The sequence below is a fragment of the Scyliorhinus torazame genome, chromosome 14 (genome assembly GCF_047496885.1).
Source record: "Scyliorhinus torazame isolate Kashiwa2021f chromosome 14, sScyTor2.1, whole genome shotgun sequence".
In the NCBI taxonomy this organism is placed as follows: Eukaryota; Metazoa; Chordata; class Chondrichthyes; order Carcharhiniformes; family Scyliorhinidae; genus Scyliorhinus; species Scyliorhinus torazame.
In genome coordinates, this window is record NC_092720.1 from 171734630 (window position 1) to 171754910 (window position 20281).

Below are 20281 nucleotides of genomic sequence, written 5' to 3' on the forward strand. Positions count from 1 at the left end.
TAATATCTGTTCACTGTACACATTGGAGTCTGGGAATATATCTAACTGTACACCGTACACAGTCTTTAATATCTGTTCACTGTACACACATGAGTCTGTGAATATATCTAACTGTACACCATACCCAGTCTGTAATATCTGTTCAGTACACACTGGAGTCTGGGAATATATCTAACTGTACATCGTACCCAGTCTGTAATATCTGTTCACTGTACACACTGGAATCTGGGAATATGTCTAACTGTACACCGTACCCAGTCTGTAATATCTGTTTACTGTACACACTGGAGTCTGGGAATATATCTAACTGTACACCGTACCCAGTCTGTAATATCTGTTCACTGTACACACTGGAGTCTGGGAATATATCTAACTGTACACCGTACCCAGTCTGTAATATCTGTTCACTGTACACATTGGAGTCTGGGAATATATCTAACTGTACACCGTACACAGTCTTTAATATCTGTTCACTGTACACACATGAGTCTGTGAATATATCTAACTGTACACCATACCCAGTCTGTAATATCTGTTCATTGTACACACTGGAGTCTGGGAATATATCTAACTGTACACCATACCCAGTCTGTAATATCTGTTCACTGTACACACTGGAGTCTGGGAATATATCTAACTGTACACTGTACCCAGTCTGTAATATCTGTTCACTGTACACACTGGAGTCTGGGAATATATCTAACTGTACATCATACCCAGTCTGTAATATCTGTTCTCTGTACACACTGGAGTCTGGAATATATCTAACTGTACACCGTTCCCAGTCTGTAATATCTGTTCACTGTTCACACTGGAGTCTGGGAATATATCTAACTGTACACCATACCCAGTCTGTAATATCTGTTCACTGTACACACTGGAGACTGGGAATATATCTAACCGTACACCGTACCCAGTCTGTAATATCTGTTCACTGTACACACTGGAGACTGGGAATATATCTAACCGTACACCGTACCCAGTCTGTAATATCTGTTCACTGTACACACTGGAGTCTGGGAATATATCTAACTGTACACCTTACCAGTCTGTAATATCTGTTCACTGTATACACTGGAGACTGGGAATATATCTAACCGTACACCGTACCCAGTCTGTAATATCTGTTCACTGTACACACTGGAGACTGGGAATATATCTAACCGTACACCGTACCCAGTCTGTAATATCTGTTCACTGTACACACTGCAGTCTGGGAATATATCTAACTGTGCGCCGTACCCAGTCTGTAATATCAGTTCACTGTACACACTAGAGTCTGGGAATATATCTAACCGTACACCGTACCCAGTCTGTAATATCTGTTCACTGTACACACTGGAGTCTGGGAATATATCTAACTGTATACCGTACCCATTCTGTAATATCTGTTCACTGTACACACTGGAGTCTGGGAATATATCTAACTGTACACCGTAACCAGTCTATAATATCTGTTCACTGTACACACTGGAGACTGGGAATATATCTAACTGTACACCGTACCAAGTCTGTAATATCTGTTCACTGTACATACTGGAGTCTGGGAATATATCTAACTGTACACCGTACCCAGTCTGTAATATCTGTTCACTGTACACACTGGAGTCTGGGAATATATCTAACTGTACACCGTACCCAGTCTGCAATATCTGTTCACTATACACACTGGAGTCTGGGAATATATCTAACTGTACACCGTACCCAGTCTATAATATCTGTTGACTGTACACACGGGAGTCTCGGAATATATCTAACTGTACACCATACCCATTCTGTAATATCTGTCCACTGTACACACGGGAGTGTGGGAATACATCTAACTGTACACCGTACCCAGTCTGTAATATCTGTTCACTGTACACACTGGAGTCTGGGAATATATCTAACTGTACACCATACCCAGTCTGTAATATCTGTTCACTGTACACACGGGAGTGTGGGAATACATCTAACCGTAATAGTCTGTAATATCTGTCACTCTGGGGCATTTAATAACGCACATATTATGGACTGGGTTGCAAGTTGTATGGACATTGCATAGTAACCTGTTTCCATGCACCTTGCTCTGTTTAATGTATTTATTGTGATGCATTTTTTATTTCCCCAGTTGCAGCCTCATTGACTCTGGACCCAAAGACAGCTCATCCTCAACTCACCCTGTCTGTGGACCGAACCAGTGTGAAAATCCGTAATGGAGAATCCAAGCTACTTCCTGATAATCCAGAGAGATTTGACACGTGTCACTGTGTCCTGGGATCACAGGGATTCACTTCAGGGAAACATTACTGGGAGGTGGAGGTCGGGGACAAGACTAACTGGGATGTGGGTGTGGCCAGAGAATCAGCCAATAGGAAGGGAGGGATAAAACTGGGTGCTGGCAAAGGTTACTGGGCTGTGTGTCTGAGAATTGGGAATGAATACAGAGCGACGGAAAGTCCATTAGTCCCCCTGACCCCGGGTGTAAATCCCCAGACCATCGGAGTTTTCCTGGACTATGAGGATGGACATCTGACCTTCTACAATGCCGATGACGTGTCCGTTCTCCACACTTTCACTGACACCTTCACTGAGAAACTCTTCCCTTATTTTTGGGCTGGGCCCGACAATAAGGGTAAAAATGCTGCTTCTCTTAAACTGCGTCATTTGAAACCATAGATTTTAGCTGTGTCAGAAACAAAGGAAGTGATGTTGATATTAATCTCCCATGAGGAGGGAGAGAGAATCAGGGGCTGCCGGGGGTGGGGATGGGAAGGTTCCAGCTAAAATGTCATGAAACGTGACCCAGCCCATCCTGTGTCACCAGTTTTGTGAGGTTGGGTTATGGTTTTGTCCATGTTCTGGTCTCTGTGTTATTTACCTAATTAATGAAAACTCACCTCAGTAAGGGTGACCGTTAACTATCTTTAGTTGTGGTAAAACCCAAATTTGTCCACTGAGGTTATCTTCCATACTTTTGTTTTGAAAGATAATTTATTTGAAGGCATATCCAAAACAGTCCATAACATTAACAACAATAGACACCACATAACATATTAACAATACATATAACACTAGAACAATACAATATAACAGGAGCCCCCAAAATGTATGGCAACGCCCTCAACGAGAAAGAAAGTAAATACTTTTATTTCTTCGTAAAACCATATAATGAATCCCCGGCCCTTAACAGTGAACAAAATTAGTATTGTTTTCCCCCCCCCCACACACACACACGGTCTAGTGGTTCTTGAAAAACTCAATAAACAGCTTTCAGCTCACGGAGAACCCCTTATCCGAAACTTTAATGGCAAACTTGATTCTGTCCAAATGAAGGAACTCAGCAAGGTCCCGTGACCCAGTGCTCGGTGGTTCCGTGGTTCGCCAATTGAGCAAAATTCTCCTTCATGCCAGTGAGGAGGCGAATGCCACGACGTCAGCCCCCTTCCCACCATGACGGCAGGAGCCTCAGACACACCAAAGAAAGCTACGCATGGAGAAGGCGTGACCACTACCCCACCCGAGACAGTACATCCATAACACCCTTCCAAAACCCCACTAGTTTTGGACAGGACCAGAACATGCAGATATGGTTCATTGGGGATCCGTCACAATGTGTACATCGATCAGCCACTTCCGGGAAGAAACGGCTCAGCCTAGCCGATGTCGTATGCACTCTGTGTACAACCATAACCTGTATTAGACTGAGCCTAGCACAAGACGAGGAAGCATTAACACTAGGCAACACTTCCTCCCAAATCCATCCCCGTACCTCACCTCCAAACTCCTCTTCCCATCTCTGTCGCACCGTCACCATCGAGGCTTCCTCCCTACTGTCCAACTCAGCATACACATTGGAGATCTTACCCCCTCCAATCTCAACATCCAAGAGGAGCCGTCCTGTAGACCCAAGGACGGTAACATTGGGAAAGAACTAAAAAAAAACCTTATCTGGAGATACCTAAACTCATTACCGCTGGGCATTTGATAGGCCTCCATCAGCTTAGTTAGGTCCGCAAACTTCCCACCTAAGAACAGGTCCTCACAGCAGTGGATCCCCAAGCGGTCCCATTCCTTAAACCTGGCATCCAAGCTCGATGGAATTAATCTATGGTTACTTCCTGTACATGCCCTCCAAACCAAAATGTAATCGGCGCTGGTTCCAAACCTTCAAAGTGGAAACCACCACTGGGTTTGATGAATACCTACTGGCGAAAATGGAAGGGGAGCCAAAGCCAATTCTCCTTGAGGAAGTCCGTCTACAAGGCCTCCTCCATTCTACACCATACCGATCCCTGGTCCAACATCCGTCTTCAGACAATAACAATATTAGCATCCAAGTATTAACACTGAAAATTGGGAAGGGTCAGGCCACCCCTTTGTTTACACCTCTCCAGGCAAACCCTCCCCGCCCACACAAAGCCCTGCTCGTCCCATGCTGCAGAGTGAAATACTCAGAACTAACTCCATTAGTGGAGATGCTTGCCTTTGGGGCTGTATATAACAATTGAACCCAGTCCACAAATCCCTGCCTGAGCTCCAAAACATCAAAAAGGTACGCCCACTCCACTCGGTTGAATGCCTTCTCAAAATTGACAGCACAACCTCCACATCATTTCCTCTGGTGGGCATCATGATTACGTCAACTAGCCTTCGAGTATTAGATGTCAATGCTCTGCATTTTACAAAGCCAGTTTGATCCTCTCCAACTACTTACAGTACACATCCCTCAATACGGGTTGCCAAGATCTTGGCCAGAAGCTTTGCATCAACATTCAGGAGGGACATTGGATGGTAAGATCCGCATTGATCAGGATCCCTATCACTTTTGTGGATAAGGGAGATGGGAGCCTGCAACAGCATAGGGGGGAGCTAGCCACACTCCAGCGACTCATTGTACATCCGTACCAACAACGGACCCAACAGCGTACCAAAACGTTCGACTGGAAATCCGTCCGGTCCCGGGGCCTTCCCTGACTACATTGAATTTGCACATCCGAGCAGCTCCCGCAGACCTACTGGAGCCCCCAATCCCTGCGCCCTAGCCTGACCTACCGTTGGAAACTCCAACCCATCTCGGAATCTACTTCTCAGTTCATCCCCCGATGGAGGTTCTGATTGGAGCCTTCGATAAAAGGACGCCAAGATTTTATTAATCCCCGCAGGGTCTGTGACCACCTCTCCCCCCTCGTCCCTCAGTCTACCTGTAACCCTAGCCACTGTCTGCTTCCTCAGTTGATGGGCGAGCATCCTACCTGACTACTCTCCACGTTCATACAAGAACCTCTGGCTCTGTGCAGCTGTCTCCTCTGGGGTGACCAAATTAAACTCCATCTGGAGCCTCTGACGCTCCCTCAACAGTATTTCATCCTGTGATTCCAGGAATGAAAATGAAATGAAATGAAAATCGCTTATTGTCACAAGTAGGCTTCAAATGAAGTTACAGTGAAAAGCCCCTAGTCGCCACATTCCGGCGCCTGTTCGGGGAGGCTGTTGAGGTCGCCTCCATCAATCTCGAGTGTTCTCCTCGCTCCACCTTTAGCCTACGTGCCTGGATCGAAATAAGTTCTCCCCTCACCACCGACTTCAGTGCCTCCCACAGCACCCCAGCGGAGACCTCACCAGTGTCGTTCCGATCCACATAATTAGGAATGACACCTCCTAATCTCTCACATAATCCCTTATTCGCAAGGAGACCAACATCTAATCGCGACTGGGCTCTAAAGTGGACGGTTTCACCGCCCGCAGGCCTACCCAGTAAGGGGTGTGATCAGACACCACAATGGCCGAGTATTCTATTCTTGCAACTCTAGGCATCATCGACTTGTCCAAAACAAAAAAATCTATTCGGGAATAACATTTGTGGACATGTGAAAAAAAGGGAAACTCTCTCGCCTTAAACCTCCCAAAGAGCCAAGTCCTCCCAGATTTAGGGCTTGATCGGTCCAGCTCCGGGTCCAGAACTGTAATAAATGCTCCCACTAGGATGAGTCTGTATGGATGTAGGTCCGGGATCAGGGACAGAACCCGCCTCATAAAGTCTACATCATCACAATTTGGGGCATATATATTGCACAGTAGCACTGGAAAGTCCTCCAACTGCCCGCTTACCAATACATATCTACCACTCGGATCTGCAATGAGCCTTTTCATTGAAAAAGACACCCTTCTACTTATCACTACGGCCATTCCTCTCGCCTTCATATCCAGACCAGAGTGATACACCTGGCCAGCCCATGCTCTTCTCAGGTTTGTCTGGTCTGCCACCTGTAGAAAAATCAAGTCTGCCCCCAGGCTCTTCAGATGAGTAAAAATACGTGACTTTTTAACAGGGCCATTCAGGCCTTGAACATTCCAAATTATCAATCGAGTAAGGGGGCTCCTACCCTCCACAACCCCCCTGCTCCCCAACAATCGGCCATATTTCTGTTTGAGCCAAACTCCCCAGGTCCTCAGACCGCACCTAATGAGGCCACCGCCAGGCTCCCAGATTGCAGCACCTGAATAAAACTCAAACCGTCAGCTATCCCATACCCCCTCCCAAACCCCAGCCTCCAGCTAAGCCTAAAGAAAGAAATATACCAAACTCTACCCTCCTTACACCATTTTGTCCTCCGCATCTCCTCCATTTTCTGGTTTTCACACCAGCATGGTGGCTCCTGCATGAAACCATTATCCTGAACTCACCAAATCTCCGATACCCGATCCCAGACAAATAAAAAAGGCAAGTACCTGAGTAAGCAGATTTCTCCCCCTCTCCCCCGCCCCCCCCCCACATCCTCCAGCTCATGAGCTCTTGTCCTGCCTCAAAATAACGAAGAAGAAAACTGAGGAGAGCGATGAACAGAGGAACTTAGTAATAGTATTAGAAAACTCAGCAATCAAACTAATAATACAGTCCCCTACAACCCAGAAGAAGAACATTTTAACGGTTTAACATATTGACAAATTCCCTATCCTTTGATCTTGAAGAAACCTGCCCACCTCCTCCGGGTTGTCCAAGAAGTGATCCACAAGCGGACCAAATCTCACAACTTTGTGGAGAACTGCCTTGACTTTATTAAAACCAGCATGGTGCTTAGCCAGTTCCACACCCTAATCGGGGTAGATACTGATAACGCTCCCCTCCTACACGCTTTTCTCCAGCTGCATGGGCCTTTTTTCCTTGTCCAGGAATCTATGCAGGCCCACCACCATCGCCCTTGGTTGTTCACCTCCCTTCAGGTTCCTTCTCAGCGCCCTGTATGTGCGAGCCACCTCTGGGTGATGATTAAAAACCTCCTCACCTACCAGCTTCTGCAGCATCTGTGCAACAGACTCCGATGGCTGCGAACCTTCCAGCCCCTCTGGGAGACCCACTGTCCGGACATTCAGCCACCACTCATGGTTCTTTAGCTCGTCCACTCTATCCCATACCTTTTTAAAACTGCCGGAAATCAAAGAACAAAGAACAAAGAAAATTACAGCACAGGAACAGGCCCTTCGGCCCTCCCAGCCTGCGCCGATCCAGATCCTTTATCTAAACCTGTTGCCTATTTTCCAAGGATCTACTTCCCTCTGTTCCCCACCCATTCATATATCTGTCTAGATGCATCTTAAATGATGCTATCGTGCCCACCTCTACCACCTCTGCTGGCAAAGCGTTCCAGGCACCCACCACCCTCTGCGTAAAAAACTTTCCACGCACATCTCCCTTAAACTTTCCCCCTCTCACCTTGAAATCGTGACTCCTTGTAATTGACACCCCCACTCTTGGAAAAAGCTTGTTGCTATCCACCCTGTCCATACCTCTCATGATTTTGTAGACCTCAATCAGGTCCCCCCTCAACCTCCGTCTTTCCAACGAAAACAATCCTAATCTACTCAACCTTTCTTCATAGCTAGCACCCTCCATACCAGGCAACATCCTGGTGAACCTCCTCTGCACCCTCTCTAAAGCATCCACATCCTTCTGGTAATGTGGCGACCAGAACTGCACGCAGTATTCCAAATGTGGCCTAACCAAAGTCCTATACAACTGTAACATGACCTGTCGACTCTTGTACTCAATACCCCGTCCGATGAAGGCAGGCATGCTGTATGCCTTCTTGACCACTCTATCGACCTGCGTTGCCACCTTCAGGGTGCAATGGACCTGGATTCCCAGATCTCTCTGTACATCAATTTTCCCCAGGACTCTTCCATTGACCATATAGTCCACTCTTGAATTAGATCTTCCAAAATGCATCACCTCGCCTGGATTAAACTGCATCTGCCATTTCTCTGCCCAACTCTCCAATCTATTTATATTTTGCTGTATTCTCTGACAGTCCTCCTCGCTATCTGCAACTCCACCAATCTTAGTATCATCTGCAAACTTGCTAATCAGACCACCTATACCTTCGTCCAGATCATTTGTGTATATCACAAACAACAGTGGTCCAAGTACGGATCCCTGTGGAACACCACTAGTCACCTTTCTCCATTTTGAGACACTCCCTTCCACCACTACTCTCTGTCTCCTGTTGCCCAGCCAGTTCTTTATCCATCTAGCTAGTACACCATGAACCCCATACGATTTCACTTTTTCCATCAACCTGCCATGGGAAACTTTATCAAACGCCTTACTGAAGTCCATGTATATGACATCTACAGCCCTTCCCTCATCAATTAACATTGTCACTTCCTCAAAGAATTCTATTAGGTTTGTAAGACATGATCTTCCCCGCACAAAACCATGCTGCCTATCACTGATAAGTCTATTTTCTTCCAAATGTGAATAGATCCTATCGCTCAGTATCTTCTCCAACAGTTTGCCTACCACTGATGTCAAGCTCACAGGCCTATAATTCCCTGGACTATCCCTGCTACCATTCTTAAACAAAGGGACAACATTAGCAATTCTCCAGTCCTCCGGCACCTCACCCGTGCTCAAGGATGCTGCAAAGATATCTGTTAAGGCCCCAGCTATTTCGTCCCTCGCTTCCCTCAGTAACATGGGATAGATCCCATCCGGACCTGAGGACTTGTCCACCTTAATGCCTTTTAGAATACCCAAAACTTCCCCCTTCCTTATGCCGACTTGACCTAGAGTATTTAAACATCCATCCTTAGCCTCAACATCCGTCATGTCCCTCTCCTTGGTGAATACCGATGCAAAGTACTCATTAAGAATCTCACCCATTTCCTCTGACTCCACGCATAAATTCCCTCTTTTGTCTTTGACTGGGCCAATCCTTTCTCTAGTTACCCTCTTGCTCCTTTTATACGAATAAAAGGCTTTGGGATTTTTCTTAACCCTGTTAGCCAAAGATATTTCATGACCCCTTTTAGCCCTCTTTATTGCGCGTTTGAGATTTGTTCTACTTTCCCGATATTCCTCCAAAGCTTCATCAGATTTAAGTCGCCGAGATCTTATGTATGCTTCCTTTTTCATCTTAGCTAGTCTCACAATTCCACCCATCATCCATGGTTCCCTAATCTTGCCATTTCTATCCCTCATTTTCACAGGGACATGTCTGTCCTACACTCTAATCAACCTTTCCTTCAAAGACTCCCACATTTCAAATGTGGATTTACCCTTAAAGAGCTGTTCCCAATCCACATTCCCTAGCTCCTGCCGAATTTTGTTATACTTGGCCTTTCCCCAATTTAGCACTCTTTCTTTAGGACCACTCTCGTCCTTGTCCATGAGTATTCTAAAACTTACGGAATTGTGATTGCTATTCTCAAATTAATCACCGACTGAAACTTCAACCACCTGGCCGGGATCATTCCCCAATACCAGGTCCAATATGGCCCCTTCCCGAGTCGGACTATTTACATACTGCTCTAAAAAACTCTCCTGAATGCTCCGTACAAATTCTGCTCCATCTACGCCTCCAACACTACCTGAGTCCCATTCAATGTTGGGGAAGTTAAAATCTCCCATCACGACCACCCTATTGCTCTGACATTTTTCTGTAATCTGTCTACATATTTGTACCTCTACTTCACGCTCGCTTTTAGGAGGCCTGTAGTAAAGTCCCAACAATGTTACTGCACCCTTCCTATTTCTTAGCTCTACCCATATTGCCTCAGTGCTTGAATCCTCCATCATGCCCTCTTTAATCACAGCTGTGGTATCATCTCTGACCAAAAATGCAACTCCTCCACCCCTTTTGCCTCCCTCTCTATCCCTCCTGAACCATCTATACCCTGGGATATTTAGTTGCCAATCTTGCCCTTCCCTCAAGCAAGTCTCCGTAATACCAATAACATTATATTCCCAGGTACTAATCCAAGCCCAGGGAAAACTCTGCTTCCATCACAGCCAACCGGTCCTCGTGTTCGGTGACAGATTTGGAGTGAAGCGCCCTGGGCCTCCAACCGCTGCTCAACCCTCTCCACGGCAGCTTTTATCAGGTCAATGGCCCTTAACTGGTCTTCGGAGATTTTCATCCTCTGTTTTCGGAATTGTGAGGTTAAGAAGTGCACCAACTGTGCAGTAGACCATTCGGCCGGGAGCACAGGTTCCGGGCCCGCCGCCATCACGCCTTCTACCTTGCTCTCCAGAGCTTCGCGGTCAGTCTGCTGCTGTTTGTTTTTCCACCGTGACTCTTCACTGGATGCATGCTGGATCGCTTGGGAAAAAGCCCGGCACTTTCACAAAGTGACGCACTTCGGGACTGAAATCACAAGTCCGATCAGGACTTTCGGTAAGAAAAAAAAAATCGACAGGGAAACTACCAGGTCCATGGCCATCTACAGCATGGTCGCCACCGGATGTCCGCATCTTCCATCCTTACCTTGTCTGGTCTACATGTGAGTCCAGACACTCAGTGATATGCTTGACTCTTAATTGCCCTCTGAAATGGCCACTTAGTTGTCAGGAGCAATTCTGGATGTGCAAGAAATGCTGTCCTTGTCAGCAACAACCACATCCTACGGAAGAATAAAACAACATTGATCCCAAGGCGAGTATCCGGCCTCATATTCACACTTCACCAAAGCTGCCTATTTCTCTCTGTAATATTGTCTGATTTCCCCCCTGTCTCAGCTCATGTGCTACTGAAGCCCTCATTCTTGAATTCATTACCTCTACAATCATAGAGTCCCTACAGTGCAGGAGGCCATTTGGCCCATCATCTGCATCAACCCTCCGAAAGAGCACTCTACCTACATGTGATATTCCAACCCACTCCTCGCTGGGCTCCAACATTCTACCCTCCATAACTTTGAGGTGATTTAAAACTCTGCTGCCTGTGTCATGACTCAGGTTCCATTCCCCAACCCCCCCCCCCCCCCCCCCCCCCCCGTGTTTGTTGGCCCATGTTAACTCTCAAGGAAGGAACCATTGATTTTTAAAATTCTCATCCTTGATTTCATATCCCTTCCTGGCTCTTCCCCTCCCTGTATCTCTACAATCTCCATTAACCTCACATCCGTCTGGGATAGCTACATCCTTCTACTTCTGGACTCTGTGAGGCCCTAACTTTGATGAATCTCTGCACCATTGTTGGTTCTGCCGACAACTGCCTCAGCCCCAAGCTCTGGAATTCCCTCCCTCTGCCTCACCACCTCTGCTTTCTTCTATTCAGACACTCCTTAAAATCCAGCTCATTGACCAATTGTTTCGTCTGTGTTGTGATATCTTCTCATGTGACTCGGTGCCTCTCTCTGTTTCATAATGCTCCTGTGAAGTGCGTTGATCATTTTCATTATATTAAAGGCAATACATGAACACAAGTTGTTGTTGTTATTAAGGGTTATTCTGGGCAGGGACTTTGTTTCCAGGTTGAGGATCAGATTTTGAGAGTCAGACGATGCTCTTATTGTATGTGGTCAATTCTAAATTGTGCCTTGATTGTAGATGCTTAATTGTAATGTGGTGTTTTTCAGCTAGAATAGAAATGACACCTTTCTTCATAAACATATAAAAATCATTAATGAAAGGAAGCACTATGATAAATAGTCACAGGATTGTCGAGTGATTGGTGGGTCTGGGAGTGAATGGTGCTTGGAGTGAGGGGAACAAGGGAGTGGGGGTGACCGGTAAGGAGGGTTGTCAGTGTTCATGGCCATTGAGTGGGCGGGGCTTGGTTATCAAGTCGGAAGTGGACACAATCAGCAGAGAAATGAAGGTGTAGTGCCCACAATAACTCGGGACTCTCTGGGGGCAGGTTTTATCATAGAATTTACAGTGCAGAAGGAGGCCATTCGGCCCATCGAGTCTGCACCGGCTCTTGGAAAGAGCACCCTACCCAAGGTCAACACCTCCACCCTATTCCCATAACCCAGTAACCCCACCCAACACTAAGGACAATTTTGGACACTAAGGGCAATTTATCATGGCCAATCCACCTAACCTGCACATCTTTGGACTGTGGGAGGAAACCGGAGCACCCGGAGGAAACCCACGCACACACGTGGATGATGTGCAGGTTCCACACAGCCAGTGACCCAAGCCGGAATCGAACCTGGGACCCTGGAGCTGTGAAGCAATTGTGCTATCCACAATGCTACTGTGCTGGTACACTACTGAGGGTCAGGTTGGTGCTAGCAGCACTGGGTTCCATCCACAGGGACTCCTGCTGGGGAAGATTCAGGATCTATGGAACCTTGTGTTTCCTCTGCTGCGGGATCAGAACGTTGTGTGTCAGAAGGCAAAGAATTCAAGAGCAAGTGAAAAGAAGTAAATAAAACATTGGAAATGAGAACAAAAATTCAACTATCAAGGAATGTGAAAAGAAATAGTGAAGTACACTACATGCACATAAATAATAAATAAAATGGATCATACAAAGAAAAATATTAGCAGAGAGATCTAGTCAGTGGCAATAGTTTGGGATTGATACGGAACTATAGGGACAGAGTGGAGTGTTGTTAGGTTGGGGTTGAGATGGAACTATAGGGAGAGAGTGGGGCAGTAAGATTAGCTTGGGATTGATACTGGGCTATGGGGAGAGAGTGGGGCAGTGGGATTAGTTTGGGTTTGGTACAGGGCTATGGGGAGAGAGTGGGGCAGTGGGATTAGTTTGGGATTGATACAGGGCTATGGGGAGTGAGTGGAGTAGTGAGATTAGTTTGGGATTGATACAGGGCTATGGGGAGAGAGTGGGGCAGTGGGACTCATATGGGATTGATACAGGGCTATGGGGAGAGAGTGGGGCAGTGGGATTAGTTTGGGATTGATACAGGGCTATGGGGAGTGAGTGGAGTAGTGAGATTAGTTTGGGTTAGATGCAGGGTTATGGGGAGAGAGTGTGGCAGTGGGACGCATATGGGATTGATGCAGGGCTATGGGGAGAGGGTGGAGCAGTGGGACTCGTGTCGGATTGATCCAAGGGTATGGGGAGTGAGTGGAGCAGTGGGATTAGTTTGGGATTGATACAGGATGGAGGTGCAAAATGTGGGTTTATTAACTTGGGTTTATTTGGAGTGCCAGGTGAAGGCAGAGCTAGGGTGTTGAAATATGCACAGACAATCACAGCCTTACATGAGGGTTGTTGCAATTAAGAAATGTGAGACAGACAAACAATGTGCAGGATAACTGATCAACAAATGGAGGATGCCATTGTCACATCTTCTGATGTTTTTAAAGTACCCCCCACAAATCTGAAGACATCCTGTACTGGTGGGGCTCAACCGCGTGGAGGTGAGGCAGGAATCTCAAAGCCAGGCGATCCAGAAGGTGGAGGAGACGATAGGGGAGCATCAGGAACATTTGCCTCAATGGCAGCCAAGGTGGGGGTCATGCGGGATATTCAGATGTGGCTACAAGAGAAGGTGGAAGACCTGGAGAACCGTTCCCGGAAACAGAACCTGAGGATCGTGGGGTTGCCGAAGGGCATTCAGGGAGCGGACGCTGGCTCGTATGTGGCCAGGATGTTCGAGAAGTTGCTGGGCGAGGGGGCCTTTGAACGGCCCATGGAGGTGGACCGGGCGCTGTGGCCCCGATGAGAAAGCCACAGGGTAACGAGCTGCCGAGGGCGATAGTGGCGCGATTGCATCGGTTTCTGGACAAGGAGCGGATCCTGAGGTGGGCCAAGCAGATGAGGCAATGTACCTGGGAGGGCAGTGAACTCTGAGTGTACCAGAACCTGGGTGCGGAGCTGGCCAAGAGAAGAGCGGGTTTTAATAATGTGAAGGCTGCCTCTTTAAGAAGAGGGTGAAATTTGAGAAGCCGCACCCGGCTCACCTCTAGGTGACCTACAATGGCTGTGAATTTTACCTTGGGACAACGGAGAAAGTTCACAGATACACAGAACATACAGTGCAGAAGGAGGCCATTCGGCCCATCTAGTCTGCACCGACCCACTTAAGCCCTCACTTCTACCCTATCCCCATAACCCAATAGCCCCCTTCCTAACATTTTTGGACACTAAGGGCAATTCAGCATGGCCAATCCACCTAACCTAAGTGGTGGAGTTTTTGAGGGATAATGAACTGGCAGGAGAATGAGGACATTGAACTTTGGAGGAGCTGTTCTTTTTTCTTTGGGGGTCATTGTCCTGTGTTCTTCTATGGGGGAGGGATGGTCGCTCTTTTCTTTGTTTTTGGTCTTTGAATTTTGGTGTTGGTGTTTGGACAGGGATATTGTTTGAGCGTGGGGGACGGGTGTGGAATCTGTGGGGGTAGGAGGCTAGGCACCATGGGCGGGGATGCCAGGCTAGCTGGGCGGGCTAGATCACGGATGCACAGTGGGGGGTGAGCAGATGGTTAGAGTGTTGATGGGGGCTGGGATTGTTGTTTCGTGGGGGGGGGGGGGGACTGCTGACAGGGGAGGGGCCTTTGAAATCTAGTATGGGGAGGGGTTGATGATGGTGGACGTCAGAGGGCGGGCCTGATGGGGTGTGGGGCGGGGGCTGGAGGCTGGCCCAGGAGGGGACATGGCTGACCGGCATGGGGGTAGGGGGTGGGGGGGGTGGGGGGGGGGGGGTGGGGGGGGGAAGCATGAGGTCTCCCGACCAGGCTGATCACATGGAATGTGAGAGGGCTGAATGGGCTGGTCAAGAGGGCTCGTGTGTAGGCGCATCTGAGGAGCCTAAAGGACCATCGTGGCATTTGTACAGGAAAAGCACCTGAGGATTGGGGACCAGACTGGGCTCAGGAAAGTGTGGATAGGGCAGGGTGGATAGGGCAGGGTGGATAGGGCAGTGTGGATAGGGCAGGTATTTCACTCAGGATTGGATTTGAAGATGAGGGGGGTGGCGGTCGTAAAAAAACAGGCAGCTTTTGAAGTGGGGAACATAGTGACAGACTCCGGGAGGAGGTGCGTTATGGTGAGTGGGAAATTAGAAGGGATGCTGGTGGTATTGGTGAATGTTTATGCCCCGAACTGGGATAATGTAGAGTTTATGAGGCAGATGTTGGGAAGATCCCGAACCTGGACTCGCACCGGATGATAATGGGGGAGATTTTAACACAGTTCTGGAGCCAAAATTGGACTGGTCGGGGAGAGTATCGGCGGTTGTGAGGAAACTGAGAGGGTTTTATGGAGCGTATGGGGGAGTGGACCCGTGGGGGTTTTATAGGCCGAAGATGAAGGAATTCTCATTTTTCTCTCTTGTGCATATGGTGTACTCCCGGATCAACTATTTTTTGTTGGATTGGATGTTGTTGGCGGGGGTGGTCCGTTCGGAGTACTCGACAATTCTGGTTTCAGACCATGCGCCGCATTGGATGGATTTGCAGGTGAATCGGGGGAGGGGACAGCGCCCGCAGTGGAGGTTGGACGTGGGGCTGTTGGCAGATGAGGAGGTTTGTGAGTGGGTGAGGGCTGCTATTCGGGGATATGCGGAGCCTAATGACACGGTTGAGGTTTTGGACGCCACGCTGTGGGAGGCACTGAAGGCAGTGGTGAGGGGGGAGTTTATTTCAATACCTGCACACAGCGACCAGTCTGGACGAGGTTAGTGGATGGAATTTTGCAGGTGGATCGGGGGTATCCGGAGGCCCCGGAGGCAGGGTTGCTGAGGGAGCGACAGAAACTACTGATGGAGTTTGGGCTGATATCCACGGGTAAGGCGGTAGGGCAGTTGAGGAGAGTTAAAGGTGCGGTCTATGAATACGGGAAAAACGTAACTTTTATTTTTAAACAGAATTATTTTTCCAAGATATAAACAATTTTTTGTTTTGTTAAACTATAATACAGTGGGAGTTAAAATCAATCGAGAAGATTTGGCTGTACAACAGTGAAGGAAGCTCCCACAAGAAAATGGTATCTGACAATCGCCCCTTCTCATCTGTCTTGTCTGGATCCCAGTAGAGTTTTGCAGACTGTGAAACCACTCTTTTTATAAGTGTTGTCAGAATGTGGTCTTTTAGCCCTAAGTTTATTCTCCTCACTGCTGTGAATTTGGCTGCAGTTTTAGTTGTGCTAGCAGGAAGATGCCTCCTTTGCTGCATACAGTGATCGTAAAGTCTGAACTACTTTGTTAGTCAGCTTATTTGCACGCTTCAGAGCAATTTTCTTGTAAATGATGTCCGACTCTTTGATACTGTCACCCCAAGGCACCAGCTTGCGGCCCTCTCTGCATTTAACCTCTGTCCAAGAGCCACTATATGAACCGGCCAACCAATGTACACTGAAACCAGTGCTGGTCTTATCCACAACTCTGGCAATCTGTAGTCTGTCTTTATACTTAAGGCAACAAATGGCAATCACGTCCATCACTTCCACAGCATCGTGCATTTGAGCTCCAACATCCCCCGCGCCAGGCAATCGTTTAGATCTTCTGGTTGCCCCTGCAATGCCTGTGCCTGCTCGCTCCTCCCCATCACTCTCCTCATCATCAGTCTCTGCATTGTTTTTTGGCCTACTCCCTCCAACAAGTGCGTTGATTGCTTTGTTTCGGGCTGCAGTGTTGGCAGACAATTCCCCATCTTCATCCTCTTCATCTGGATCCAAGTGTTCCATCAGCGTTTTGAAATCTAAGTACTGTTTGACGATAGTCCTCTTCACCATTTCAGTTATTTCCACATGTCCTACTCCATTTCGCAGGAAATCCAGTGTTTGCCTGGGTTTAAAGTGCACTCTTGATTTTCTGTTGACCGCTTCGTCGCACACTTTGGCAGATTCAGAAGGAGGATATTTCTGGAGTTTACTGTCTGAGAAGCCGTACAGGTTCTTTAGGTGTTGTTTCAGGACCAATAGCAACAGGATTCCCTGAGAAGCATTCACAAACTCCACGATAGGGATCGAGTCTGCAGGCCACTGAGAGAGCACATCTTCCAGATGAATACGGGAAAAAGGCGAGTAGGATGTCAGCACATCAATTGAGGAAGCAGGAGGCAGCGAGGGAGATCGGGAAGGTGAGGACTAGGGGAGGGAACGTGGTCTTGGATCCGGTGGGGGTGAATGGGGATTTTTTAAGAGACTGTATGAGTCGGAACCCCCAGCAGGGGTGGAGGGAATGGGGCATTTTTTGGAGGGGTTGGCGTTCCTGAGGTTGGAGGGGGATCTGGTGGAGGGACTGGGAGCCCCCACTTGGCTGGTGGAGGTGGTGGAGGGTATGGGGGCGATGCAGGCGGGGAAGGGCCCGGACTGGACGGGTTCCCGGTGGAATTTTACAAAACGTTTTCAGGGGACCTGGGGCCCCTGCTGGTAAGGGTGTTTAATGAGGCAAGGGAGCAGGGGGTGCTCCTCACGACGCCATTGCAGGCCTCAATCTCCTTAATTTAAAGAGGGACAAGCATCCGGAGCAGTGTTGGTCCTCCAGGTGTCATGAGAAGTCGCTTTAAGAAATGTTTGGCTGCTCATGTTACAGCAGTGATGTTTGAGTGTGGGTGGAGCTGAGCTCTGGTCTGCTTTTTAATTTCACTTTGAGAAAACTTGGGTGTGTCTGTGTTTTTTTGGTTTCATTTCAGTGTTGGAGCTGAAGCCAGACAAAGCAGGTGTACTGTTGCTCTCTCTGCCATGAAAAGACTATCTCTTGGTCATTTGGTGAATTCAGAATTATAACTGTTTTCAGTTGTGAATTTAAACCTGATGTGCTTCTGTTAAAAGATGTTTCTTTTGTCTTCTGGATGTTGTTTGGGAATTTATAAAGGGTTACTTAGTGTTGTATTCTTTGGGGGTTGTATTTGAGTTAATGGTTGCCAAGATATTCACTGTATGTTTTAAAAAGGTTAACTTGAGTTCATAGAATAAACATTGTTTTGCTTTAAAAAATACTTTTCCATTTCTGTTGTACCACACCTGTAGAGTGGGCCGTGTGCTCCCCATACCACAATCTATTAAAAGTTGTGGGTCAGGTGAACTCCATGATACACTTTGGGGTTGTCAAAATCTGGCCCATAACACAGGCCAATTTCGCTGTGAAATGTGGACGCCAAATTACTGGCCAAGGTCCTGGCCTCGAGGATTGGGGACTGTGTGCCAGGGGTGATATGGGAGGACCAGATGGGGTTTGTTAAGGGGAGGCATTTGTCGGCCAACATCAGGCGGCTGTTGAATGTTATAATGATGCCCCCGGAGGGAAGAAGTGTGTTCGCCATAGATGCAGAGGCGCCCTTCGATCGGGTGGACTGGGACTAATTGTGGAGGTGCTGGGGCGATTTGGGTTTGGGCAGGGGTTTGTGGGTTGGGTCCGGCTATTGTACCGGGCGGCGGTAGCGAGTGTGAGGATGAACCGGGTGGGTTTGGAATATGTCACGTTGCATCAGGGGATGAGGCAGGGATGTCCACTCTCCCCACTGCTTTTGCCTTGGCTATAGATCCATTGGCAATGGTGCTGAGAATGTCAAGGGACTGGCAGTGGATAGTCGGGGGGGGGGGGGGGGGACATTGGGTTTTGCTGCACGCGGAAGACTTGCTGCTTTATATTTTGAACCCATTGGAAGGTATTGGGGGATTATGAGTATTTTGGAGGAATTTGGCCAGTTCTTGGGGTACAAATTGAATATTGAGAAGAACGAGGTTTTTCCAATTCAAGCGAGGGGACAGGGGAAGTGGCTGCTGTCAAGAGTAGTGGGGGGGAGCTTTTGGTATTTGGGTATTCAGGTAGCGCAGGGGTGGGAGCAGCTGCACAAGCTGAATCTGGCTCGGTTGGTGGACCAGATGAAGGGGGATTTTAGGAGGTGGGATGCGCTCCTGTTGTCACTGGCGGAACAGGTGCAGTCGGTGAAGACGACGGTTCTCCCGTGATTCTTGTTTGTGTTTCAGAATCTCCCGACCTTCATTCCTCAGGCTTTTTGCAGGAGGGTGAATGAGCTAATTTGGGGGTTTGTTTGGGCGGTAACGCCCCGCGGGTGAAGAAGGTGTAGCTGGAGCAGGTTCGGGGTGGGGTGGGTGGGTTAGCTCTTCCAAATTTAATGAACTACTACTGGAGAGTGAATATAGCCATGGTGAGGAAGCGGGTAGTGGGGGACAGGTCGGTATGGGAGTGGATGGGGACAGCCTCTTGTAAAGACATGAGTTTGGGGCACTGTTGACGGCGCCGCTGCCGTTCTCGCCGGCCAGCTACTCCACAGGCCCGGTAGTGGTGACGCCCCGGAGATGTGGGGACAGTGGCGGAAGCACTTGAGGCTGCTCGGGCCTCGGTTTGGGCACCGATCTGTAGGAATCACTGGTTTGTCCTGGGGGGGGGGGGGGGGATGGTGATTTGTCCGGAAGCAGGTACCGTTGTTTCCCCACCTGCCACCCCAGGGGCTACAGGACAAGGTGGTGTCAAGAACAGGGGTAGGGGAGGGTAAAGTGTCAGAAATTTACAAGGAGTTGACGGATTGGAAGGGTGCCCCGATAGGGGTAGTGAAGCGTAAGTGGGAGGAAGAGTTAGGTAGGGAGTTGGAGGTTGGGCTGTGGGAGGAGGCTCTGAGGAGGATGAATGCAGCCTCATCGTGCATTAGGCTTAGCCTTATTCAGTTTAAGGTGGGCCACAGGGCGTACATGACGGTGACCAGGATGAGCAAGTTTTTGAAGGGGTGGAAGACCTGTGTGGGCGGAATGCGGGTGGGCCCACGAATCATATTTTGGGCTTGCCCGAAGCTTGGGGGATTCTTGGCAGGGCTTTGCCGACATTATGTCGGAGGTACTGAAAGCAGGTGTCCAGGGGGCAAAAGTGGCCGATATTTTGGCCTTTGCATCCCTGGTAGCCCGGCGACGGATATTATTAGAATGGAGGCACTCGGGGGCCCCTGAAACCGGGGGTTGTGGGTCAGTGACCTGACAGATTCTCAGCCTAGGAAAAATAAAGTTCACCTGAGAGGGTCTGTGGAGGGGTTTTCCCGGAGATGGCAGCCATTCATCGACTTATTCGAGAACAGTTAAGATGCCATGATGTGGAGATGCCGGCGTTGGACTGGGGTGAGCACAGTACGAAGTCTTACACCAGGTTAAAGT

The 20281-nt window shown here is 48.3% G+C and overlaps 1 protein-coding gene across 1 annotated transcript in view; it reads left to right on the top strand.

The window, feature by feature from the left end:
- Window positions 1-20281, top strand: part of LOC140389079 (uncharacterized) — a 121335-nt gene that overhangs the window by 73977 nt on the left and 27077 nt on the right. The window contains exons 6-7 of the mRNA XM_072473238.1: window positions 2111-2656; window positions 16912-17059. Of these exons, the coding sequence (XP_072329339.1) occupies window positions 2111-2656; window positions 16912-17059 (694 nt within the window). The remainder of the gene's footprint in view (window positions 1-2110; window positions 2657-16911; window positions 17060-20281) is intronic.